At 41.5% G+C, this 27,398-nt stretch overlaps 2 protein-coding genes across 2 annotated transcripts in view; one reads left to right on the forward strand and one right to left on the reverse strand.

Moving 5' to 3' along the window:
• The window catches only part of LOC101735884 (nose resistant to fluoxetine protein 6), a 95,527-nt gene that overhangs the window by 18,568 nt on the left and 49,561 nt on the right, over nucleotides 1-27,398 (forward strand). The window contains exon 2 of the mRNA XM_012692552.4: nucleotides 8,069-8,396. Within this exon, the coding sequence (XP_012548006.1) occupies nucleotides 8,147-8,396 (250 nt within the window). The 5' untranslated portion in view covers nucleotides 8,069-8,146. The remainder of the gene's footprint in view (nucleotides 1-8,068; nucleotides 8,397-27,398) is intronic.
• On the reverse strand, nucleotides 12,693-13,442 carry LOC134200273 (uncharacterized; the record flags this gene model as incomplete). The annotated part of the gene is made up of 1 exon (XM_062672823.1): nucleotides 12,693-13,442. A coding segment is annotated over one exon (540 nt), but the record flags the coding sequence as incomplete, so codon positions are not given.

Genomic DNA, 27,398 nt, shown 5'->3' on the forward strand with positions numbered 1-27,398 from the left:
CTTTATAAAGCACAAGTCCGGCCTCGCATGGAGTACTGCTCCCATCTCTGGGCCGGGGCTCCCAAATACCAGCTTCTTCCATTTGACTCCATACAGAGGAGGGCCGTTCGGATTGTCGATAATCCCATTCTCTCGGATCGTTTGGAGCCTCTGGGTTTGCGGAGGGACTTCGGTTCCCTCTGTATTTTATACCGTATGTTCCATGGGGAGTGCTCTGAGGAATTGTTCGAGATGATACCAACATCTCGTTTTTACCATCGCACCGCCCGCCACCGGAGTAGAGTTCATCCATACTACCTGGAGCCACTGCGGTCATCCACAGTGCGTTTCCAGAGATCTTTTTTGCCACGTACCATCCGGCTATGGAATGAGCTCCCCTCCTCGGTGTTTCCCGAGCGCTATGACATGTCCTTCTTCAAACGAGGCTTGTGGAGAGTATTAAGCGGTAGGCAGCGGCTTGGCTCTGCCCCTGGCATTGCTGAAGTCCATGGGCGACGGTAACCACTCACCATCAGGTGGGCCGTATGCCCGTCTGCCTACAAAGGCAATAAAAAAAAAAAAAAAAAAAAAAAAAAACGTCGGCTATTAGATAGGTTGTGAACGACTTAATTGTCAGAATCGATAAATTTGAATATCGAAACCCCTCCCGATATTGGATCGGTGATCGCATTATTTGAGTTTAGTTTGAGAACGAATTTATCGGTCACTGGCAGAAAACTTACTTACATCAGCATCACTACTACATCATTTACTTACATCAGCATTATTATCAGCATTCTAGATGTGAGACGGAAAGCGACAAATAGCGACGTAGCTTCACAATGCTTTCAAACAAACAAACCTATTATGAGATATATGACAGTCGTTGTGTGTATATATATAAAGGCTGGACCGATTTCGATGAAATTTATAAGTAATTTTCAAATTGGCCTAGCGGGTGATCCTGTAAAGTTTCATAGCGATCGGATCAAAGTCAAATCAAAGATCGGACGGGTTTGATTAACAAAAGATATAAAACTCTACGCAACGTACATATATCCTTTATATTCTACATATACGTAGGTATATACATATATTCTCTAACATCATGTCAGTTCATTTAATTCGGAATAGTAAAAAAAATAGTATTAAAATAATTAACCGTAATTAAGGTTAGATAGGACAGAAATAACCGCTCAAAATGTCTTTTCAAAGTTTTTGTTAGATTCCAGCCTTTCGTTCTACGCACGGAATAGATCTATTCCGTGGTTCTACGTGTTTTGTGAGTTTTTGTTGATTTTTATCCCGTTATATATCCGCCGCACCACGCAAAAGAAAGATAATTAAAGTCATGTACTAAAAATGAGTCTGTATTTTTTTGATTCAAACATTTCACTTCATATGAAATTTGCACGAAATGAAATTTAATTTAAAAAACATGGTTTGCGACTTTAGAAAATCTTTTGTTTTCTCGTTCTGGAATTAAGAATGCCTTACTACTATTTTTCCTTTCTGTATAATAGTTTTCAACAATTTCGAGATAAAAGCAGCGCTATGTAAGGATTTTAAAAAATCTTAACTATTATAACAGAATTGATATCTAACTAATATTAAAATTTTGGTGAGAAAAAAAGATGAACAAAAAAAGACGTGAATCGAGTACTAAAGAAAAGTCCGCGACAGCTTATGTCTATATTTTAAAGTTGGCTCACTATATAACCTTTTTTAAGCAAACCAAATCTGTTCTAATATAAAACATTGTTTGTGAAGGTGTTTTTATAAAGATGATATTAATCCTTATCCAAATAAATGCGTTATTCATTACAAGTAATTATTCATTCGCAGTTTTAAAATAACATCGCAGCAAAATAATGATTAAGCGCGTAATATTTATGTACAAAGCACCGGCCGGCAGCTGCACGCACGGTGGCACAGAATAAGAAGAATTATAAGAAACACCCAAATCACTTCAAGACAGGCTTTGAAAATTGTAGATTTTTCTCGATTTCTCCAGGATTCCATCATCAGATCCTGATCCTGATTATTAGAGGACCATTCGGGAAGTCTACCCTTTCGAAAAAAAAAAAAGAAGTATCAGAATCGGTTCAAGCATTCTCGGGATATCGGTGAACATACATAGATAAAAATATGGTGGTCGAATTGATAACTTTCTCTTTTTGAATTGGTTAAAAAGCATGATTTTGGTACTTTAAATAGCTCCTTAACATTCTAGTATTCAAAAATATTTTCATTTTTTAAGTAATTGAAGTCGCGGGGAAAAGCTAATAATAAAATAAAATATATTGAAAGTTCAATTAATCCATTCATCACAAGCGGCTTCAAAATGTTATCAACTTAATAACAGATAGACTTAAGGGAATTTATGTTTTCGATCATTCCCTAAACTTGGTTGATCTTATTCTTTGACTAGACTCAACAAAAATCCACCAATCAGTAAAGGAGCGCACATTGCAACTTAAAATCATTTTAAGCTCGTTTATTAACATACGTTTACTAAAATTATATGTTTTAAGAACAAATTGCACAATACATTAAATATACTGTCTTCCAAATAAAATTGAGTGACAAAGGAGTCTTGTATATATAATATAAAGCCTTTTTATTTCTTGTAACCAATAATTAACAATTCATATAATACATAAAAACATTTTTTTCATATTACTTATTTGCAAGAACCTCTCCTCGAGTGAAGGCCTCCTCCAGCGAAAACCAATGTTCCCTATTTTGGGCCACTTGTATCCAGTTTGCCCGTTGTACTTGTGATGTCATCCTGCCATCTTGTGCAAGGTCTACCTCTGTGTATTTTTCCCATTGGGCCGCTTCACAAAGTAATCGTTTTGGTCCAGCTTCCATCTTGTAGCCTCGCCATGTGGCCCACCCATTTCCATTTCAGTCTTTGGGCATGGCTTAGAGCGTTGGTGGCATTTGACATATTTCTTATTTTTGGGTGTCTTGTTTTGTCTTTTATTTATATTCAACATATATAAAGGAATCTTGTAATAACATTTACATCTATTTGTGATAAAATTATCTGTACAGTCGGGTAAACTTTACATACGTGCCACGAAATTTAGGTCAGCCGAACATTTCAAACACGCATTGCATCAAACCGCAATCACGAAGGCATGCCACAAAGCTACCAATGTTCCCATGATTAACAACCACATTCGCGCTTTTGCTACGGCCATTATATAATCTGTTACACAGTATTCGAACAGTACAGATATATAACAGGTTCATTGAGTATTATGACTTGAAATACCATTGTATTATTTTATTAAAATTGACAAAACAAATGTGTACAAAAGTTAGAATCGGCGAACATTTCATATCTTCTCGAACGAACCACCTGTAGTTTTATCTATTGTTGATGCGAAACTTGAGCAAGGAAAAGTCAGACTATATAGACTAGATGTTCAGCACTGAAAAACACCCAGGAAAAGAAGTGGCTTGGTCACCTAATACAAAAAAAAAACCCGGCAGAAAAATATATTCCACTACAAAGTTGCGACTCACGGTTCTCTATACTTTATAAATGAATGTATTAATTTTACTTATTACGTAAAATTCGTAATAATCTTCATAACTTAATAACAGACGTAACGTATAAATTCTTAAATTAGTCACGGCGGCGTATGAACTAGTTTTCGTTAATTAGGCGTTAGAATCAAAGTTATGTTTATTTAAGATTATAATATATTATAACTGTCGTTTTAAGAGGAACATTATCCTAAGAGTTATGATAATAATACAAAATGTTCGAGGCATTACCTTTTTTTTTTTTTTTTTTTTTTATGATTGAAAGTTTACTGGTGGCCCGAAGGCCTTTCCAGTTTCACCAGGACAGGTGGGCGAGCAAAGGCTCAGCCAAGAGGGGTGGGATTTGCTAACAGCTGCCCGAGCGCCTCCGAAGGAGACCTAACAACTCAAGAGCAATTGTTTCGCGAATGAATCTACTACCGGATCGGAATCGCGACCCGCTGAGAAGATCCGGCGAGAAACTCAGCGGGCTGATGCATGGGTTAGGTTGCACGTCGACCTCTTTGTCGAGTTCCACGAGTACGGTTACCGGGGTCCCTAAGCCTGCCCCTAGTATTAGAGCTGAAGGCATCTAATGCAAAGGTTATTGGATCTGATGGATCCGTAAGGACGTGTCTAGGGCGTCGACGGTGACTGGCTCCTGCATGATCAGGATTCGGGGAGTAGTCAGCGGCGGCAACGATAAGGCGATTATCATGACGCATAGCCTTATCGAAGTATCGTTCCGACGCTGACTTCATGTATTTCCGAATTGATTCGAGGCCCAGGTCGTCGTGTAGGTCAACGTTCCTCACGAACCACGGAGCCCCGACAGCTAACCTGCAAAAGCGGGATTGTAGGGATTGGAGGGTGTCTATGTGTGTGCGGGCCGCGTGAGCGAACACCACACTCGCGTAAGTCATGACGGGCCTTATGCAAGTTTTGTAAAGTGTCACCTTGTTTCGGAGGGACATTTTACTCCGCTTACAGATCATGGGGTAGAGTCTACCGAGAATAAACGCGGCACGGTCACGGACTGATTTTATATGCGGGCGGAATGTCATCGGTGCATCCAGGGTAACGCCCAGGTACTTGACAGGCATTACCTCTATCATAATCACAATATTACCTTTTCGTCGTGGAAACAGTGTTGATACGCATTCTCTGGAACCACAAAGCTAGCTCACGTTTTCGAAATCATTTTAGGCAAGTTTCTCCTAGCTCTAGATTGATGTGTACGCACGCGGTATTTCCTGAAGACTACTTTAAGTTCTCAGCGGAGACCGCTATTTTGCTATTCCCCTCGTATTATTGATGACCACGAGCCACGAAAACCTCTTGCTGTCATTTAGTGCTTAGGCTTTATGTTAATTTAATTTTGTTTGAAAAAAAATAGCTGCACTTATATTTCTAGAGTATTCATTCACATGAAAATGGGTAGACAGACGTGTTACATCCAGATTAATTATGACATAAGTCTAGGTAAAATTGCCCCTTAAAGGAGACGGAAAATCGTGGGTCAAAAATGTAATAACTTGGAATGTACTTTGCTCAATAAAAGTACGAAATCAATTTTACAAAAACAATAAATTATTTAGCTAGAGAGAATAAATGGAATTCTGAATAGGAGCCGGCTGCACATAAAAAGCCAGTGAATGCAGTGTAATTACTCTTTGTCTTCGTTATTTGCTGTCTTTGTGTTATTAACAAACGTTCCTCGGCCGAAAATCTTTTGTCTTTCGACCGCACCGTCTTCAATTCTTAGCTTCATCAAAACACACAAGAAACATGGACCTATATTAGTCTCTTGAAATTTCAATTTTATGCGCAGAATTTCTACATTTCTTCACAGAAGTCGCTGAATTTTTTTAATTTAGAAAAAATGTTTTTAAAATACATTTTACTCTTCGGACTATCTTATTTGAATATTTTTCGTTGAAAGCTAAAATTAAATTTCTATAGGCACATAGAGTTATTATGAAATAATCTTGTCATATATTTTATTATGTAATCATTATAGATGGATTATTCATAATGATAATTAATCAAAAGATTACTTTATTAAGAAAACCATCGCGTTATTTACAATAATTTAGATATTTGATTTAAATATTCATAAACACGTACATGCTCATTAAATATGAATATAAACAATTACATTTTAAATGTAATTTACAAGTCACAAAATCATAAATTCATTAGAGACGGTACTAATTTGTTATAGCTATTATTATCTATTAACGTCTAGTAGCAATTGTAAAATAACAAAAAAAAATATTATACATAAATAACGTTACTGGTATATTGAAACGCGTGGGTACACTTGTAAGCAAAATATTCACACAAAACAATATCTTTTGTTTTTTAATTATCTTTAAAATATTAATTAAGATTACGAGCTTTCAAATTATAATGAAAGATGATTATTATACGCTCTGAGTTACAATAATTCTGCATTAAATGTTACGTTAAACTATTAAAGTTTAACAGAGCCTTTTGGAAATGGTCATTTAGAAGATTTACGGAGAAAATATTAAGCTTACAGAAAATCGTTATGTCCTTTGTTGCTGAGAGTTGTGACGCCTCCATTCTCGACTCTTGCCTACATTATGGTTCGCCATCTTGTGTTATCAAAGAAAATAATCACATTATATCAATATAAACTCATCGAACATTAGATGTAAGCATAGATGAATTTGTATAATAATACTAGCTGTTGCCCGCGACTTCGTCCGCGTGGAATAGTTCACAAATAATGCTTTATTTTAGAACAAATTTGGTTAGCAAAAAAAAAGTTATAGTGAGCCAACCTTAACATTTAGAATATGTCTAAATGTTAAGCTGTCTAAGTCTATGCTGTCGCGGACTTTTTAGATCTTTTAAAGGGGAACAATTCTGTCATACATTATTTTAGCGAAACTTTAACCGTTTCTGCAGCGCACGCAGCGGAAGCTCTCAAAAGGGAAAAAACCCGATATTGAAACATTCTTTATTGGTGCTCCGCTTGTATTGGTCTTAGCGTGATGTTATATAGCTTATAACCCTCCTCAATAAATGGGCTATCTAATACCGAAAGAATTTTTCAAATCGGACCAGTAATTCCTTAGATTAGCGCGTTCAAACAAACAAACTCTCAGCTTTATAATATTAGTATAGATAAATTAACATATTACATATGTTAATAATAATAAACATACATACATACATAATAAACATATTACAATTTAAAGAATTAATTTTAGATGCGTTGTTTCTTTCCCCTGAGACAGAAGAAAGCCCTCCCTAGATTGGAGCTGTTGAATGTTTACCGTTTATCTTTAATTTTGTGACGTGACATCGACGTAGACACTTCATCTAACTAGTACACATACTCTTATATGATGGTTAAATGTGTCGCTTTTTTCCATGTTATTATATCTTTTATACTATTTTTGTAGTTTTTTATGTTATTTTCCAGATAAAATGGAATTCCTTTTCAACAAATCTATATATATAAAAATGAACTGCTGTTCGTTAGTCTCGCTAAAACTCGAAAACGGCTGGACCGATTTGGCTAATTTTGGTCTTGAATTATTCGTGGAAGTCCAGAGAAGGTTTAAAAGGTAGATAAATATGAAAATGCTCGGAATTAAATAAAACTAACAATTTTGTTTTTCCTTTGAGGTGTCCCCCATCGGACGGATTCCATTTGTCTGTTTTAAGTTTATTTTATACAAAAGTTTAGGTCTTTTGTTTATCGATTGAGGCACTACGAAGTCTGCCGGGTCAGCTAGTAGTATATAAATAACTACATATTTCGTTTCGCGTTAAAATAAATTTAACTTGAATTATGAACGAACAAGAATACCTACAGTAGTAGCGTACAAATCGAATTGTGTTGTTAATATAGATCAGTGAACAAGTTGAGGGTCGGTTTTTCAAAGCCTATCGTAAATTACATTTTCTCTGTAGAGGGAAAGGTAGTAAATTTAATCAACGTATCAAAAAATGTTTCGAATCAGATAAATCCAAATATCCAAAATAAACATTTACTATTTGTGTTCAAAGTGAGTAGAATATTCTGTATAAACTATAATCGTATTATTTAGAAAGCCCGAATGTACTTCTTTATTGTACTAATATTCGGAAGATTCGGAAGAGTGTATAATTAATTATTCACTATATTATTATATCTATATCTATTATCTATATTATTTATATAGATATAAAATGTATATAGCGTAACGTTAACTTCTATCAAATATGCACTAGATTCAAATATCACATGACCTATTTCCAGCTAAAGCTAAGCTAAACTAAGCCTTACGCTTAGAAGTCAAAACTAATGCACTAGATTCAGCCTGTGATATCTCAACTGACATTTTAATAAATGCACTTCACAAACTCATGGTGCAATGAGGTACGCTAGTTTAATATAATTTAGAGTGATCTTCAAAAATCCTCGACAGAAGTGATTTAAAACAGTAATTACGACATTCATAATTCACATTTTCACGAACCGTTTGGACATTAATGAAACTCTAATCACAAAGTTTTCATTTTGTTCCAGATATTAACTGCGGAATGGTGTACTAGTGGATTTTTCGGCGTACTAACGACGACTTAAGTGTAGTGTTTATCATTCAAAATGTGTTCAAATAAACATAGAACTATGTTTACTGCTATGGTTATTATGCTAGTCAGTGCTGTGAGTGCAAACGTGAATACGACTAATGAAATCACCGGACAATCACGGATGGCTTGGATTAAGAGTCTTTTCGACCACCACTCCTGGTCTGAAATTCTCAACGGCAACATTACCCTGCCAACAGCCTGCGAGAAAGACCTTCAAACTTATCTCACTGCTTTACAAGACGGACAACTTTGGGCCTCCAAAAGTAAGTAGTTTCTTAATATTATATAAACTTAAATTTATAATATTCTTAAATTATTGGTGATAGGACCTCTTGTGAGTCCGCACAGGTAGGTACCACCACCCGCCCTGCCTATTTCTGCCGTGAAGCACTAATGCGTTTCGGTTTGAAGGGTAGGGCAGCCGTTGTAACTATACTGAGACCTTAGAACCGATATTTCAAGGTGGGTGGCGCATTTACGTTGTAGATGTCTATGGGCTCCAGTAACCACTTAACACCAGATGGGCTGTGAGCTCGTCCACCCATTTAAGCAAAAATAATAATAATAATAGATAAATAATGTTAAGGCGAAAGGCGATTGCATGCAGCAGAGATGCGAATGTTGCGATGGATGTGTGGAGTAACGAGAATGGATAGAATACGGAATGAATATGTTAGAGGAAGTCTGAAAGTGGCACCTGTGACAGAGAAGCTGAGGAGTGCGCGTTTGGGATGGTATGGACATGTGATGAGACGAAATGAAAATGAGGTTGGTAAGAGAGTGTTAACTATGAATGTGGAAGGATATAGAGGAAGAGGTAGACCTAAGAAGAAATGGATGGATTGTGTGAAAGACGATATGGGTAAGAGGGGAGTGAGCGAATAAATGGTATATGATAGAAGAGTATGGAAGGAGAAAACATGTTGCGCCGACCCCAGGTGACTGGGAGAAGGGCAGGAAATGATGATGATGAGATAAATAATGTTAAACTAAATAAGAATCATTATCGATTTTAACGATGTCATCGCTTTAATAGCATTGTAAATTAATATAGTAATGTGTACTGAAGCCGCAACGCACGTACACAAATCCAAACCAACGGGTTACGTATTATAATCATTACGCTATTTTTGTAGTACGATCTTTCTTACGTTTACATTATATTATGTAAGTAGGCGATGTAGCAATAAAATCGTAGGCAGTCTGCGCGGCGGCCGTTCTCAAGAGGATCGTAACTCAAATATTCATCTGGTGTTGTTGGCTGCCCCAAGGTTGCGTTGATTGTAACCTCAGGCAGAAAACATTAATAAACAATGTAGCCAGTTAGATTATTTAGTTATTCAATATAGTGCAACAATAGTGATTATAAATAAATAGGTGTTATGATCGAAGTTCAGTTAGAACTAGATTTGCAGTTTCTGTAGGAACATTTGAAAAGCATACAACTTTAAGATCGCCGATATTCTTTAGCAACCTCAAGTTAAAATATATTTTTGATTAGAGGTTTAAGAATGAAGCTGTCGAAAGCGAGATTCCTTAACAAACTTGAACATGATTAATATGAAATTAAGTGTGCCTTTTAACGTTACATAGCATTTGTTAAGCTTTGGATAAAAAAAAACATTTTTGTACTCAACTATCTTAATTATCATTATTGAAACAAGTATAGGTTAATTTTCTTTACTTGTGTTAATTGGAGAACAAGACCTGTTTGTGTATTCAGCTCTTATCAATTATATCTGTTTATCATTTAATTTTATTGTTACCGGCAGCACGATACCGGTGGCTTGAGGCTTCGATGATTCTACTTTGGTAATTAATATTATGAAACATTAACTATTTTCTTGATGAATGAACTCCACGGTGTTTTCCGAGCGCTATGACATTCCTTCTTCAAACGAGGCTTGCGGAGAGTACTTAATGGTAGGCAGCGACTTGGCTCTACCCCTGGCATTGCTGACGTCCATGAGCGACGGTGACGACTTACCATCAGGTAGACCGTATGCTCGTCTGCCTACAAAGGCAATAAAAAAAAGAATCGCTTTCGATGTACACGACTTTGGAAATGTTTATTTAAATCGATATCGTCTTGATATCGATCGATAATCGATTATATAGTACGAAAATAGTTTTGTTTATTAAAACCTATGGCATCACACGTTGTAACTATATATGTAATTCAAATATCCCATTAAGTTCAAAGTGAAGAATTTATCAAGAAGAATTAAAGACAACAATGCAATTAATCGCCTGGTTACAACTTAATAAGTTTGTTCAGATTTTTTGAGTTACATATCAGTTTTAATTATTAAATTTGGAATATATACTTTCTCGTTCAAGACTAAACAGCATGCAAATTATCGGCCTAATACTCATGCAGTAACAAACGGAATAAGGAAAGTATTTTGTCGCATTAAGTACGTCACCCGAGGAAAGATTTCAACGCAATATACCACAGTAAATGAAGCTAAATGAGTGTGCTCAAATGAATGAATGGTCCCGGCACTTACGGACCAGCCGACCTATTCATTGCGCTTTTGTAGAAGCCCCAAACATTGAGAGACTTTTCCCTTCAATAACGTAGCATGAACTTTCCAATATTCGAAAAATATTGGTTTCTAAAGAAACTTAAGTAATCTTCATTTTCTTTCATTGAGCCGAGTCATGCTTTATCTATACTAATATATAAATCAGTGGTGTGGTAGTGGATTTTACGGATGGTCCGTTATAACTACTGAACCGTGCATCCATCCGATTGACTTGAAACTTGGTATCCATATAGAAAATACATGTACTTAATGGATAGGCTAATATTAATATGAGTGTTGGACTCCCTAATAATAATGACAATAAATAATAAAGTTAATTTTTAATGCCCAGCGAAGCGGGCGAGTACGGCTAGTATACCTATAAAGCCATTTAAGTTGTAATTTGTTTTTAGTATCCACTCTGGGTATTTGGATCTTCGAACTTCTAGATCTACAGAGGTACTTCGATCTTTTATTGTAATGTATCGTATGTTAAATAGGAAGTGCTTTGAGAATTTTTTTTGCAACTTAACATCGCTACGGAATGTACTTTCCACCGCGGTGTTCCTTGATCGCTGTGACATGTCCTTCTCAGAGCTAAATTTGCGGGAAATACTTAGTAGTAGGCAGCGACTTGACCTGGCATTCTTAACTGAATGCCAGTGGTTAAATGGTGGCCCATCTAGGCTGTATGCTCGTTTTACTAGTAAGGCAATAAAAACGATTCGACTGTTTTTGTGCCAATGGTAGGACTTGTTGCAAGCCAATCGAGTGGGAACAATTAGTTCAATTTTAAGTGTAGGAAAACCGTATCATAGCCTTCGAGAGCTCATATCTGAAGGTGGCCAGTTGCATTCGCGTAACTACTTACAATCAGATGATCCACGAGGTCGTTTGTCCATCTTAGAATAATTAGAAATGCTGTAACTCTCCTTTTTAATATGCTTTTATTAGCTTCAGACGTACATATGTATGTTTGTAACGGAATCTTTGAACATGATTTTGACCCCCTTCAAAACGTCGGATTAACGCGAAATTTTGTATAAGTACTTATTAAGGACAGATGACAACCCAATTTTAAAAAAATTGAAAAAAAAAAAGACAAAGTTGAAATTCAACTAAAAAATGAATAAAAATAAACAGTAGTATAAAAAAACTATTTATAGAAAATAAAAGCGTAATTTGTTAGTATTTTTACAGTAAAATCATTTTATAGCAAAACACCATTGAATTTCATAAGACACATGAAATATTCACATAAATTTGTATTCGAAACGTCACAAATACCAAACTCAAAAAGTAAGCGTTGACAGATATCACAAAGTTACGATAAATGGACTAAGGCACAACGAAAAAAAAAAAAAAGAAACGTACTGGGAATAATAACCTTTGTATCCTGAACTTTACGCCGGAAAGCACATGAAATGTTCGCAGAAGTTTTCGCCCTGTGATGTAGGTCGGTCTTTTAGTGTGCTTTTAAAAGTGAACCAACACCGAAACACAAGTTAACGTAATATTTGTATTTACATTACGTTACGTCGTAGTTTTATTGTGTTCACATTTGTGTGCCTCTCAAAACGTACATCTATATATCGACGCTTGAAAGGCAAACGTGACTAAACGACAATGCGTGAACTTTACAGTAGACTAATTTATAGTTGAAATACCTGAAAACAAAATTTATTTTAACGAATCTAGTTGTAGTAGAATCTAGGTAGTAGCTGTAGGATTGAAATGATTTTAATAGACCTAGAATAAAATTTTTTGCGCGTCGAATATGGTTATTGCCTATCATTTATGTACAAAGCAGTTATTGTCGCTTTTTTTTTTTTTTTTTCCACAGGAGAAAATCGCCGGATCCCCACCCGCGCGGCAGGTGGGGTATGTGGGAGTTGAACCTCACTAAAAACTCCTGCCGCTCACAACCGGCGCCCTACCTCGGACCGGGCCGGAGCCCAGTCGGGGCTATTGAAACGGCGGGACAGGGTTGACGCTGAGCACATTACATCCATCCCACCGTCCCACGGACGCCGGACCGGTGGCCGCCAGCGAAACGACCACCGGTTCCCTCGTTCAGCGGGCCGAGAGCCCGCTTTGATGGCACCGCGTTACACCTTCCCCCAGAGCGGTCGGGGGAACGCGGTCTACCATCACCCGGCTTCCTATTGCGGGTGAGCGTGCAGAGCACGCCACCCCTCGTCTGGGTCCCTCCCCGCACAAAACGGGTGGGACCCCTAGCTCTTAGGGGGCCAGGTCACGGATACGACCCCGGTCCCGACCCCCTGCTCGGCGGCGGCGGGTTTCTGCGTAGTGAGGAGAGCTTTCCCTCACTCGCCCCGCCGCCTCCTTCTGCGAGATGGTGCACTCGCAGAAGTCAAGCATAGCCTTCCATGACTCATCGCTGCCAAGCATCGACGCCACGACGCCAGGCAGCGACAAGTCAGGTCCTATCTTTGCGACCAGGACACGGCGCTGCACCTCCCAAGCGGGGCAGACAGCGAGCGTATGCTCCGCCGTGTCCAGGTCGTGTCCACAATGGTGACACCTCGTCGTCGGCTCAGCCCCTATCCGGCGCAGGTACTTCCCGAAGCATCCGTGCCCGGTCAGCACCTGCACCAGACGAAAGGTGAGACGTCCCTCGCCACGATTCACCCAGTCATCAAAGACCGGGTAAACCGCCTCGACGGTCCGTAGCCCCCACGTGGGGTTGGCCAATCGCCTCGACCACGACTCGAGCACGGACCGCCGAGAATGGGCCTTCCGCGCCCGCAGCTCACTCTCGGGGACACGCGCCACGCCCCGAGCACGAAGCTCGCTGCGCCACCGATAGACGGCAGCGAGCGACTCCGCCTCCAGCTCCCATGGCGGCGTCCCCGCCAAAACACACGCCGCCTCGAAGGAGACGGTGCGATATCCGCGGATGACCCTGATGGCAACGGTGCGCTGCGGCCGGCGCAGGAACCGAGCCATAGTGGCCCGGTTGCGCGGCTCAGCCCACACAGGTGCACCGTACAGGGCCATCGATCGCACCACCCCCGCGTAGAGACGGCGCACAACCTGATCCGGTCCCCCAATATTCGGGAGCAGCCGGCTCAAAGAACCGGCCGTCCCCATCAATCGGGGGACCAGCTCCGCAAAGTGAGCACGAAAGGCCCACCGGCTGTCCAACACGAGGCCGAGGTACTTCAACTGCACCCCGACCCCTATCCGGACGCCTCCAACCACGATGTGGTTGTCAACGGGTGGCGCCCTCCGCGGCCCGTGAAACCACAGAGCCTCGGATTTATTGAGCGCCACGTCGAGACCCAGCCTCCTTATCCTTCCGACGACGAGGGCCACTCCCGCTGTGGCGAGACGGGCAGACTCCCTAAAATCATCCCCCCGGGCCACGACCAACGTGTCGTCCGCGTAACAAATAACGCGGAGGCCCGGGAGAAGGGCGCCCCTCAGCACCCAGTCGTACCCGATATTCCACAAGAGGGGGCCGAGAACCGACCCCTGCGGAACACCACGCACGACCGGAAAACGATGAAGGGTCCCACCGTACCCGGTACATACGACCTACCTGGCCCCCAAATAGGACCCAACCAGCCGGCGGAGGTAGAGGGGCACTCCATGCCTCTCCAGTGCCCCCCCTATCACGGTCCAGGGCAGAGTGTTAAATGCGTTGGCGATGTCAAGAGACACCGCCAGCGCCACCCCACCCCGAGAAACGGCCTCGTCCGAGAGTTATTGTCGCTTAGTCACGTTTGCCTTTCAAGCGTCTATATGTATATAATATGTATAGCTATCAAGAGATTATTTGGGGCTGGCATTTTGTTGGAATCACGTTATAGACATGGGAAGTTGATGTCTCTATGTCTATACTACGCGAATATATGACTTTATTATTATACTAGCCGTACTCGCCCGCTTCGCTGGGCATTTAAAATTAACATTATTATTTATTGTCATTATTATTAAGGAGTCCAACACTCATATCAATGTTAGCTTATCCATTAAGTACGTGTATTTTCTACATGGATACCACGTTTCAAGTCAATCGGATGCATGGTTCAGTAGTTATAACGGAACATCCGTAAAAACCACTGTAGATTTATATATCACTAGCTGACCGGAAACTCACGGAAGTTTCGGGGAAAATTTATAATGAAATAAATATCATGCTGGACAGTTATGTAATACTTTATCTCGTTAGAATGATGCAGGACACCCACCCCTATTTATCTACAAACGAAGCAGGCAGCGGTTTGGTAGGCAGCGGCTTGGCTCTGCCCCTGGCATTGCTGAAGTCCATGGGCGACGGTAACCACTCACCATCAGGTGGGCCGTGTGCTCGTCTGCCTACAAGGGGAATAAAAAAAAAGAAAAGAATAATTAAGTAGTCAAATCCGGTCCGCATTGTTGTCTAATCTTTGATTTCGGTCCAGCCGCTTCGCCTTATATATGGAACATACACACATACATACATACACACATTCATTTTTAATTACTTAGAGTAGATTAAAAAATAAATATTTATGTTAAACTATAAATCATACTAAACAATTACGTAATTTAGAACTTAGCGAAAACCTTTTGTGTATTATCAATGAACTTCCCTTTCTGAAATACCCTACTCATAAACAATAGCCTTGAAGATATAACTGGCTGTTGAACTCCGAACAGAAAAGCTTCCGTTATATTTGTTCTCTTCCAACTTTACATTTACGTTGCTCACAAAGTGACAAAGCTATTAAAAATTTCATACTTTTTTCTCAGATTATACATGAAAAAACAATTTGTGACGAACGCTAACGTTCTAATATTAATTTGGATTTTTCTTCTTTTTTTTTATTGCTTTGATGGGTGGACGAGCTCACAGCCCACCTGGTGTTGAGTGGTTGGATTACTGCTTCACGGCAGAAATAGGCGGGGTGGTGGTACCGACCCGTGCGGACTCACAAGAGGTCCTACCACCAGTAATTACGCAAATTGTAATTTTGCGAATTTGTACGCACTGTGTTATTTATTATATATATTAACTTGTATATATTTTTCTTATATTTATGTATTAGACACATATACTGTCAAATTTTAGGTTTCATAATTGCTTCCGCAACGCATTCCACGGGATTATTGTGCGGCGAAGACATTTAATACATCATAATCGGGCACAGTCTATTTCAATGTTTACTCATAGATTAATTTAAATTTAATTTGGCCTAGATTTCTTTATTTAATTAAGATGATCACGTTCATAAGTTGAAGTATTCACAGACAGGGCTATATTTTCTTGTTTGTACCTTTTTTTTTTTTTTTTTTTTTATGATTGAGAGATTACTGGTGGCCCGAAGGCCTTTCCAGTTTCACCAGGACAGGTGGGCGAGCAAAGGCTCAGCCAGGAGGGGTGGGATTTGCTAACAGCTGCCCGAGCGCCTCCGAAGGAGACCTAACAACTCAAGAGCAATTGCTTCGCGAATGAATCTACTACCGGATCGGAATCGCGACCCGCTGAGAAGATCCGGCGAGAAACTCAGCGGGCTGATGTATGGGCTAGGTTGCACGTCGACCTCTTTGTCGAGTTCGACGAGTACGGGTACTGGGGTCCCTAAGCCTGCTCCTAGTATTAGAGCTGAAGGCATCTAATGCAAAGGTTATTGGATCTGATGGATCCGTAAGGACGTGTCTAGGGCGTCGACGGTAACTGGCTCCTGCATGATCAGGATTCGGTGAGTAGTCAGCGGCGGCAACGATAAGGCGATTATCATGACGCATAGCCTTATCGAAGTACCGTTCCGACGCTGACTTCATGTATTTCTGGATTGATTCAAGGCCCAGGTCGTCGTGTAGGTCAACGTTCCTCACGAACCACGGAGCGGGATTGTAGGGATTGGAGGGTGTCTATGTGTGTGCGGGCCGCGTGAGCGAACACCACACTCGCGTAAGTCATGACGGGCCTTATGCAAGTTTTGTAAAGTGTCACCTTGTTCCGAAGGGACATTTTACTCCGCTTACAGATCATGGGATAGAGTCTGCCGAGAATGAATGCGGCACGGTCGCGGACTGTTTTTATGTGTGGGCGGAATGTCATGGATGCATCCAGGGTGACTCCCAGGTACTTAACCTTCCTGACCCAGGGTATAGGTTGGCCGAAGAGGGTGATCGGGGGAGTGATATTTCTCCTCCTAATGCGGGAGGAAATAAGCGGTGAGTTTCCCCTTTGAAATAACACTGCTGTGCTTTTCGCCGGGTTGATGTCTATGCGCCATTTTCGGAACCACTGTCCGAGGGCTAACGCTGCGCTCTGGAGTTTACTCGCGATTAGGGACTTGTTTCTACTTGAGTAGTAAACGGTTGTGTCGTCAGCGAATAAGGCTAGCTGGGTCGGCGGCGACCAGGGAATATCATTAATAAATAAACTAAATAGGAGCGGTGAGAGAACGGAGCCTTGCGGCACTCCAGCCGTGAGTGGTCGCGGGGAGGAGCGGGTTCCCTCTACTCGATATCGAAAAGAGCGGTTCGACAAGAAGTCCCGTATGATGAGCACGAGACTATCCGGCACGCCCATGTTGAATAGTTTGAAAATCAAACCGTTGTGCCAGACTTTGTCGAACGCTTTTGCGACGTCGAAGAAGAGAGCTCCCGTGTATAACGGTTTTGGTCGATTAAGCCCCACAAGAATGTGCTCCGTGAGGCGGTGCACCTGTTGAACGCATGAGTGATTTGTACGGAATCCGAATTGTTCGTCGATGAGAATGCCCTTGGATGAGACGAAGTCTCTGAGACGTTTGTAGAGCAGACGCTCATACAGTTTGCCTAGAGACATGAGGAGGCTAATCGGGCGGTAACTCGTCGGATTATTTTTTGGTTTACCGGGTTTGTGTATGCCGATAACGTCCGCTTCTTTCCACACCGTGGGAAAGATACAGTTAGCCATAGCGGCATTGAAAATAGATGCCAACATCACGATGAGTTGGACGGGTAAAAGTTTAATAACGCGGTTAGATATACCGTCGGAACCGGGAGCCTTGCGAGGACGTAGGTCTTTGATCAGGTCTTTAACTTCCATTGAGGTGACGGGCGGTAACGCGTCCAAGGGTGGCAAGGAGGCTCTGCGTTCTACCTCACTGTCTACTAATTCTACATGAACAGGGTCCGCGGATTGAATGCTGGGCATGCACTGGGCTTGCAATGTATCGGCCAGCAGTTCTGCTTTTTCGTCATCATCGAACGCCGCGAGTCGGCCTGAGGGGCCTACGAGGGGGGGCATAGTTACTACCGTATCCGATTTGAGAGTACGAGCTAAGCGGTAGTAAGACCTTTGGGAGGGCGCGAGTCCTTCTAAGAAATCAGACCATCGGGCATCTCGGACTTCGGCGATGCGAGACTTTACGTCGCGTTGTAGGGCACGCATTCGAATACGATTTTCCGCGGTAGGATACCTATCGTACGCACGGATCGAGGCGTTCTTAGCTCTAAGGAGTTCCCTAATATCGTCGGGCAATATGAAGCGGTGAAGGAAGTCCTCCGCTACAACTTGCTTCGATGACCTATCTAATATCGAGGTGATGTGTGACGTTACGATGTCTATGGCTTCAGCGGTATCCTGAGGAGACGGAATAGAGTCCGGACTAAACGGAAGCGATGGTGGATCAGATACTTAGAACAATTTTATCCGGTGGAAGATAAACGGACGCGATAACGATCGGCGCGTGTCCAGTCAATGAGATTCGGCATACTGATGCTTCGATGTTAGAAAGCGCGGGGGGGTCGAGTGGGACGCAATGCAGGGCTCTTCTATAGTAAATGACGGTACCACCACCACGAGCAGTGAGCCTGTCGTTCCTAACCATGTTGTAGTTCGCGATTTTAGGGTCGCGGCGCGCGGCGGGCTTAAGCAGGGTCTCCTGCACCAAAAAGATGTCAATTTGATGGTCACGCAAAAAATCACAAACCTGATCACGTTGATTTGCGAGACCGTAAGCGTTAAAAAATCCTATCGTTACGGATAGGGGCTTGATTCTACTTATGTACGCCATTGATTACCGGCGGAGTGAGGGGAGGACGTACGTATTTAACGACGCGTATACGTCAGCGTATTCTTGCACAACGGCGATGAAGTGTTGTGCAGTGGAGGCGGCGCGAATGGCGTCGCCTAAAGCATTAACGCGGTCAAAGTTGATCGACTGAAAAAAGTCGATCGCTAGAGCGAGATTGTCGGACGCGGTCGGAGGGCAGGTCGCGGGGGAGGGGCGAGTCGCGGGGGAGGGACGTATCGCGGGGGTGGGACGAGTCGCGGGGGAGAGAGTTGTAGCCGTGTTCGTGTACGGCAACGGTTTAGCCCAGGCCGAGACGCTGGGCACCGACGCCGGCACGAAAGCAGGCTTAGCCTTCGGCACAGAGGGTGCCGTGGCTTTGATGTCTGGGCCGAAAGCTCGGAGGCGGTTTTGGCGGGCGACGCGGCGATTTATTTTAAGGGCTCGGGGGCAACGGTAGTTCGCGGGGTGACCCTGTGTTCGGCACAGGACGCAGCTAGGCGGTTCCGTAGCGGTTTTTTGATCGCGAGTGCAAAGGCTCGTGGCGTGATCGCCCAAACACTTGACGCATCGGGAGCGCGCGTGACAATTACGGGAAGAGTGCCCGTACAACTGACAGTTATGGCACTGGCTCGGAGTGCCTTTTTTATGGGGGGTTTCGACGGTTATTCCGGAAAGCCTACAGACTGTTCGTACGTTGAAAATTTGCTTGCCCTCGGGGGTAGGCTGGAGAGCGACGAGAACCATATTGTATGGCTCCCTCCCGCGTCCTGTGTGCATGCGGTGCACGGAATTGACCGGCAGACCTTGTTCTAGAAGGTCGGCCTTGACGAGATCGGCATCTAATTCCTTTGGGATGCCGCGTATGACCGCGCGAAGTTCACGCTCCTCCTGAAGCGTATAAGTGTGGAAACTTATACGCTCCTTTCGGAGGTAGCTTGAGAGGGCCCTATGGTCGTCGGGTGACGTTAACTTAATTTGAATCCCGTTCGCGAGGTTACGGGCGCTGATAAAATTAATTTTTTTGGCCTGAAGGGCCAGGGAAACTCGGTCCCAAGCTGCCTTCTCTTGAAGGATTACCGGGGGAGGGGTCTGAGTTTTATTTTGTGCCACTGGACGCGGCGACGGTGTGGCACGGGCAGGGGGAGCGACGGGAGTCGGAGGGCGAGGGCGCGACGCGTTCGCGGCTTTACTAATTTTAGCGGCCGCGGGAGCTCGGGACTCCGCAGCGCGCTTCTTACCCTTTTGTACCAGGGTGAATTCATCCGTCGATGAGGCGGGGGCGAGGTCGACCTCCATGTCCGAGTCAGAGTCAGAGGACGAGGAGGCAGCAGGCTCGGGAGCAGGCGACCTACGGGCAGATGCAGGACATCCGTCGGACTCTACGGAACCCGCGGATGATCGCGCCAGGGGAGCGGCGGCCACGGCGTACGACGCAGCAGTTTTACCCACTAGTATAGGCGACGCGGGAGCGGCAGGCATGGCGGACGCTGCGGTGTACGACGCGGGAGCGGCAGGCATGGCGGACGCTGCGGTGTACGACGCGGGAGCGACGAGCACGGCGGAATCCGCGAGAGGGCTCACGGCGTGATCGGCCTTGAAAGCCAGAAACTCAGAAGTGAGCTTTGGGTGGCGAAGTCGGAGGAATTCTGTAAATAAAGCTTCCATGATGTCTGACCCAGGTGGGGCTGTCCCGGGTCTTAAACACACTCGCCTAGCGGCGAGGCCCCAACTTCTCGGTACTTAGCGGTTCGATTGAACACAGGTGGCGATGCGGCACAATTACTGCAAGAAAAAGAAAGAACAACAAAAAAAAGGAAACAACAAAAATAAACCAAAACAAAACAAACACTTCCAGGAACACACTTTGTCGGCAGATGTGCCACGAACAAAAGCCGGGTGAACAAAGGCCGGGCTAACAATAAAACCAGGCGAACAATGGCCGGGCGATTGAGTGGTCGATGAGCACGTCCGCAGGCGGCGGGTGCTTCTGTCGGACGAGTTTGTACCACGCTAATGGCGCGACTATGAAAACTGTTATCGAAAAAATTCGCGCATGTTAGGTATATATATGGTTAATTTCGCATTTTCTAGTACACTCAATAAGACTTTAGAATTTAGCAGGTATGTAGATTGTTCTGTAGTTTGAAATCGAAAACGCTATTATGGATAAATTCAATAATTCGGTTTCAATAAAGACAGCTCTTTATGTGAGTATGGCATTATCGTTGAGGCCCACTTGGTGTTAAATGGTTATTAAATCCATTAATTATACAACGTAAATGTCACTACTCACCTTGAGAGATGACGCCCAGGTTTCAATTATATTGTTTAATGGGCGTCTCATCCTTTAAAACTTGAAGTCGCCGTGACCTAAAGGATAAGACGTCCGGTCCATTCGTATCTAGCGATGCACCAACCATTGTTCGAATCCCGGTGGCAAGTACCAATTTTTTTAATGAAATATAATACGTACTTAACAAATATTCCCGATTGACTTCCACGGTGAAGGAATAACATCGTGTAGTAAAAATCAAACCCGCAAAATTATAATTTGCGTAAGTAATTACTGGTGGTAGGACGTCTTGTGAGTCCACACGGGTACCACCACCCTGCCAATTTCTGCCGTGAAGCAGTAATGCGTTACGGTTGGATTGAGGGGTTAGCCGTTGTAAGTATAGTGAGACCTTAGAATTCATTGGTCAAGGTAGGTGGTGGTGGCATTTACGTTGTAGACCAGGTGGACCACCAGGTGGACCGCGAGCTCGTCCACCCGCATAAGCAATAAAAATGGCAACAGCAATAAAGACGAGGGCACTCGTCATTATTAATACTATTATTTAATGGGTCCTTAACACAATTAAAAATTTTAATGTATTCGAATTTTCGAAGTATGGGATCCAGGAAAAAGAAAGATAAATCACTTTTAAAATGTGATGTAACCCAAATTACTAAATTCCGAACAGAACATGTATACGCTGTAACGAATTCGTCAATAGAAAATACGAACCTTTTATCCTATACTATGCCTCAGGCCTTGTGAAATTCTCCGGAATATTGCTAGAATTTTCCTTGACATGTACATCGCTGACGTCAGAATTAATGTCATTTTAATCAATGTACGTCATGTAACGGTGTCCTCATTTAGATGTAAAATTATAGCCCGTGACAAATCAAAATGATTAATTTGAATTTAACTCCTACGTATTAGTGGTAGATGTAAATTTATATTATTTAACTCAGCATTTTCATTATTAGGTTTTAGTAGTTGTTACATGTTAAACGATTGCAATTGATTTAATGGTCTGTTGATTTTCATAAAAGTTATTCAAATATTAAGGATAATTAAAACAGTTTTTACGGCTTCCTACTAACGTAAGCTATAGTATTCGAAATACCGAAAACAATATCGAGGGGTAAAAGGCCATTTGGTATAAGCAACATTTTGCCACACAACACGAGAGACATTTAGTTAAAAAAAATTTAGAAAAAATATCGTAACAAAAAAACTTGTTGAAAAAACTATTTGAATGAGGTAAATTTAATTGAAGTTCAATTAACTTTCACCCCTCGATATAATGATAATAAAAAACGCGAGATTAAATCGTAAAATTAGTTTCAATTATGTCTCCGAACTCTCCGACTCGAAAAATATCTTCACTACATAGTATAAAACAAAGTCGCTTTCTCTGTCCCTATATCTGTCAGTCCCTATGTATACTTAAATCTTTAAAACTACGCAACGGATTTTGATGCGATTTTTTTTAATAGATAGAGTGATTGAAGAGGAGGGTTTATATGTATAATAACATCCATTAAATAGTGGAGAAATCAATAATAAATTACAGTTTCCGAAGCGAAGCGAGGGCGGGTCGCTAGTTATGAATAAATTCATAAGCGTTCGTTATTATCGTTCTCAATTCAATCCTAATTCTCTGTTAAATCAAGAATATCTTCAAAAAAAATACCCATTTCTTGATTCAGATAATAGTATTTCTTTTATTCCGATGGTTATAATTGGATGCAGCTATGCGAAAACAATCTTGCTTCATGATCGTCACCTTCTTGTGCGCGTGACCGCATCGCGCGCGTTGCGTAAAAGATACCTTATACCTACCTCATGTAGGACAAGTGCAGATTTAAAAGACGTTTTAAAAATTTCACAGTCCAATTAGTGTTGTAATGCAAAGTAATTATTATTACGGGCTCATTTCGATGACTAGATTATTAGAGACGGCCAGCGCATTGGGCCGGCATCATTCCAACATCGGGAGATCTCAGCGACGACGCGCCGCCGCCACGCGCTAATAATGTATTTTTAATTGCTTATATGGGTGAACGAGATTATGGCCTACCTGGTGTTATTTTTTTTTATTGCTTAGATGGTGGACGAGCTCACAGCCCACCTGGTGTTAAATGGTCACTGGAGCTCGTAGACATCTACAACGTAAATGCGCCACGCACCTTCAGATATAAGTATGCGCGGTGCGTAATAGACGGGGTGGTTGTACCTACCTGTGCAGACTCACAAGAGGTCCTACCACCAGTAATTACGCAAATTATAAGTGTAAGTTAAGTGGAGCCCATAGACATCGAGATATATGCCACCATCTACCTTGAAACAAGAGTTCTTAGGTCTCCGTTTTTACAGTACAACGCCTGCCCCACCCTTCAAACCGAAACGCATTGCTACTTCACGGCAGAAATGGGCAGGGCGGTGGTGCCTACTCGTGCGAACTCACAAGACGTCCTACCACCAGTAACAAATAACAACATGACAATGAAATAAAATGAACGGAAAATAATTTAACGAATGGATTGGTTTTACACAAATATAATTATAGCCTGCCCATAAATTTATAACCTGAATAAATATGTAGATTACTTTCTATCAGCACACTCACATACATTGTGATCGTTCGTGTGCGAATTTAGTTAAGTATAACCTCATTGTGTAGGACCTATCGACAATGAACACGGTGCAATCAAGGACTGACAGGTGAAATCGGAAGTTTTTTTATTTTATTTTTTATTGCTTAGATGGGTGGACGAGCTCACAGCTCACCTGATGTTAAGTGGTTACTGGAGCCCATAGACAACTACAACGTAGACGCGCCACCCACCTTGAGATACAAGTTCTAAAGTCTTAGTATAGTTACAACGGCTGCCCCACCCTTCAAACCGAAACGCATTACTGCTTCACGGCAGAAATAAGCAGGGCGGTGGTACCTATCCGCGCGGACTCACAAGTGGTCCTACCACCAGTAATTACGCAAATTATAATTTTGCGGGTTTGATTTTTATTACACGATGTTATTCCTTCACCGTGGAAGTCAATCGTGAACATTTGTTGAGTACATATTTCATTAGAAAAATTGGTACCCGCCTGCGGGATTCGAACACCGGTGCATCGCTTCAACACGAATGCACCGGACGTCTTATCCTTTAGGCCACGACGACTTCAATCGACGACGTCCAAGCAGTTATCCGGTATTACTCCCAGATGACCTGGCCTACCAAGACTGATTGTGTCTATCACCCAACTCAAAGAAAAATGTTCTATAATTGATAATTTTCACAGGGATTGCACGAAAGTATTTATTTGACTCAGTTCTAAAACATACAAGTTGTTGTCGGGCGAGTTCTCAAGTACTGAAGTATTCTTGTCGAACTGGCTCTAGTCTGTGACATAATCTGTGTATCTCAATCAGTTACGTGCCGACTCGTGTGACTGGTGTGGTAAATATTTTGATGTAATCAACGTCATTGGGACATAACCATTTCACTGGGCTACGTATTAACATAGCTCAGCTGCGAAGATTGTAACTGATATCAAAATATTATTTTGGCAAATGAACAGACATGCTACAAGCAATATATCGAGGTGTGGAAAGACTATTTGGTTCAAGCAACATTTTTGTAACTTTACAGGAGGGGGCCATTTAAAGTAAAAATTTTGAAAAAAATATCATTACAAAAAAGCTTTTTTTTTTGGTTTGGAGGAAATCGCCGGACTTCCGCCCTGCCCTGGGGATGGAGGGCGGGGCATGTCGGAGTCGAACTGACTAAAACCTCCTGTCGATCAACAACCCGCGTCCGAACCTCGCATGAGACAGAACTCATGAAAAGGCAAAGGGGGGAAAGTGAAGCGCTTAGTGCGGAGCACATCTCTTCCATCACCCTCCCCCTCGGGACGCCGGACTGGCGATCGTCGGCGCCACGACTACCAGCCCTCTCGGTCGGCAGGCTATCCGGAGCCCGCCTAGATGGCGCCGGTTACAATGGGTTATCCTACGGAATACCCCGCTGGGTCAGAACCAGCGTGGGTCGAGGATAGGCGGCCTTCCATCACCCGGATGCTCTTGCGTAAAACGCGTGCAGAGCAGCTTGCACGTCGACTTCTTAGGCCCCCTTCCAGCTATTTAAATGGGGTAAACATAATTATTGAAGTTCAATTAAAAACATCGAATTGTTAATACTAATCCCAAATAAATCGACCGTTTAATTACAAAGATACATATCGCATATTAAGCGAAATGTCACTTACGAGTATACCAAATAGAGCAAAAACGCGGCAAAGGTTCTTAGATATCTTAACAACATGTCCATATTACATAACTTTTTTAAGAACTACTAAGTGATTCTTCAGTAGCAAGTGTTGCTTGCACATTGCTTTTGGTACATGTTTGATACTGTGGATCTTATGGCAAAAATAATATTTTCAAACATACTTACTGTTGAGAAATTAAATCAAAATATTTTCTTATGAATAGATAGACCCTTGGGATACCATTTCTGCAAAAAGATGAAAACCGCCAAAATTGCAATTAATAACTCAAAAAATTTGCAAAATAACAAAAAACCGATCCAGGTCACCAAATACATTTAAAACATATTTTTTAACAAGAAGTACTTAAGTATTTTTAAGATTCATGATGTGATGACAGTGACCATGACAACGTCTATTGTGAACACGAGCCCCTTGCTATGAAAATGGGTTATCAGAATTAAAAACCAAAATTATTCAAAACCTGCCCACAAATAACTAAGTTAAAAAAACCTTTGATGGCGAACGAAGTGGTCAAAATATGAAAATTATAAAAACCAAGATGAGCTGGCGTGTGAAAGATATAACGAAATGCTAATAACCTTTGACTCTTCCTTGAAGATGCATCACAAGATTATTTCGTTCACTCCGTACACGTCATTAATGTTTTGATTCGTTTAAGCGGCATTTCTATCGCTATAGAACTTGTATTCCATAATTACTCATATTTTTATCGTGCGCATATTGATGAAAAAGATACAAAAGTAGGAAAACAATACATCAATAAACAAATGACCGAATTTGTAGATAAAAATTCCATATTTTTAAGATAACATTCATTACATTAAGAATTTATTGCCAGCCATACATAAATTACGTTTCAAATGGCCATTATTCTAAGACGGCAACTTCATAGGTATTATTCACCTATCATTATTATTTGTTGTCAAAAAGTTATGAATTTTAATGACATTTTTCGTTTTTCGCAAAATAATGTAAACAATTAAATAAAACACAAACACAATTTATTTAAGGAACATGAAATCATTTCACACAATTTCACTCAAGAGAGCTAGCCGGTTCACGAAGCCTATCCGGCGGCTACTCCAAATTCCAATTCAGTTTCGTATAACAATAACGGGATCAATTTAATTCTATAATTGGATTGGTACACGGTATCTTTGACATTCAGCCGTTCTGAATAGTGATGCCTATCGGAAGCGGATTAATTCATCAACATGGAAATAGTCATTCGCCACAACATAGAAAGTTCCTAATCACTCATTGGAATTTGACAACAAATGTACTGCGTTGTTGATTAGCAATCAAGCATCAAGCGAACTGTTTGGACGCATTAAATGTTGCATCAATAATTCAATAGCTGTAACTCAATGAATGGAGCAACGTGCCAATTAGCCAATTAACTACTTTTCCATATACAACATGCAGGATATTGCTTAAAATTTCAAAATGCATACTCACTACATACGTTTTTTCCGTATTCATTCTCGATAGAACTATACAGCAATAGTTCTATAGGGTTGATTTAATTGCAACTAAAATTTACACGCGTGTTCTGATCTCTGAGCTGTTCCTTCAAATTGCTTGTCGATCATTCTCGTCTGACGAATGTTTTTGGATGCTTAACGATTAACTTTAATTCTCTTTGAGTTTTGGACCATGTGTGTCGATCGTGTACTCTGAGCACATTATTGATACGATTCCATCGTCCCGTTTCTGTAGTATTGGGGAGGAGTTTTTATCTACTACCGGTACATGCAGTATGCTTTCAGAGATAATTCCTGTCATGGGTTTTATTGGGTGTTATCACAACTCTAAGAAATGTTATTCTTTAAATGAGGTTTACAGCGGTAGGTAGCGTTCCTATATGCATCGGCGGTAGAGACTATCTGATAGACTTTAATGTCCTTTATCGTTCACGACATAAAAGTATTTTTGATTTGCATACCGTTTTTCTTTGGCACAGGCTCAGTTTCAATTAGATACGAAATAATGTGTATATATTTTATTGTATTTTTTCGTTTCCGAAATATCCAAACGCAATAAGTAGAAAAAGAAGGGGTAATCATAAAAATAAAACAAAAGCTTCCCTATAGCGGCTATTAGATTAGACCCCTATGACTCCTGAATACTAAAAAGCGGACGGACCTG

Source organism: Bombyx mori, chromosome 15, assembly GCF_030269925.1.
Source record: "Bombyx mori chromosome 15, ASM3026992v2".
NCBI classification, from domain to species: domain Eukaryota; kingdom Metazoa; phylum Arthropoda; class Insecta; order Lepidoptera; family Bombycidae; genus Bombyx; species Bombyx mori.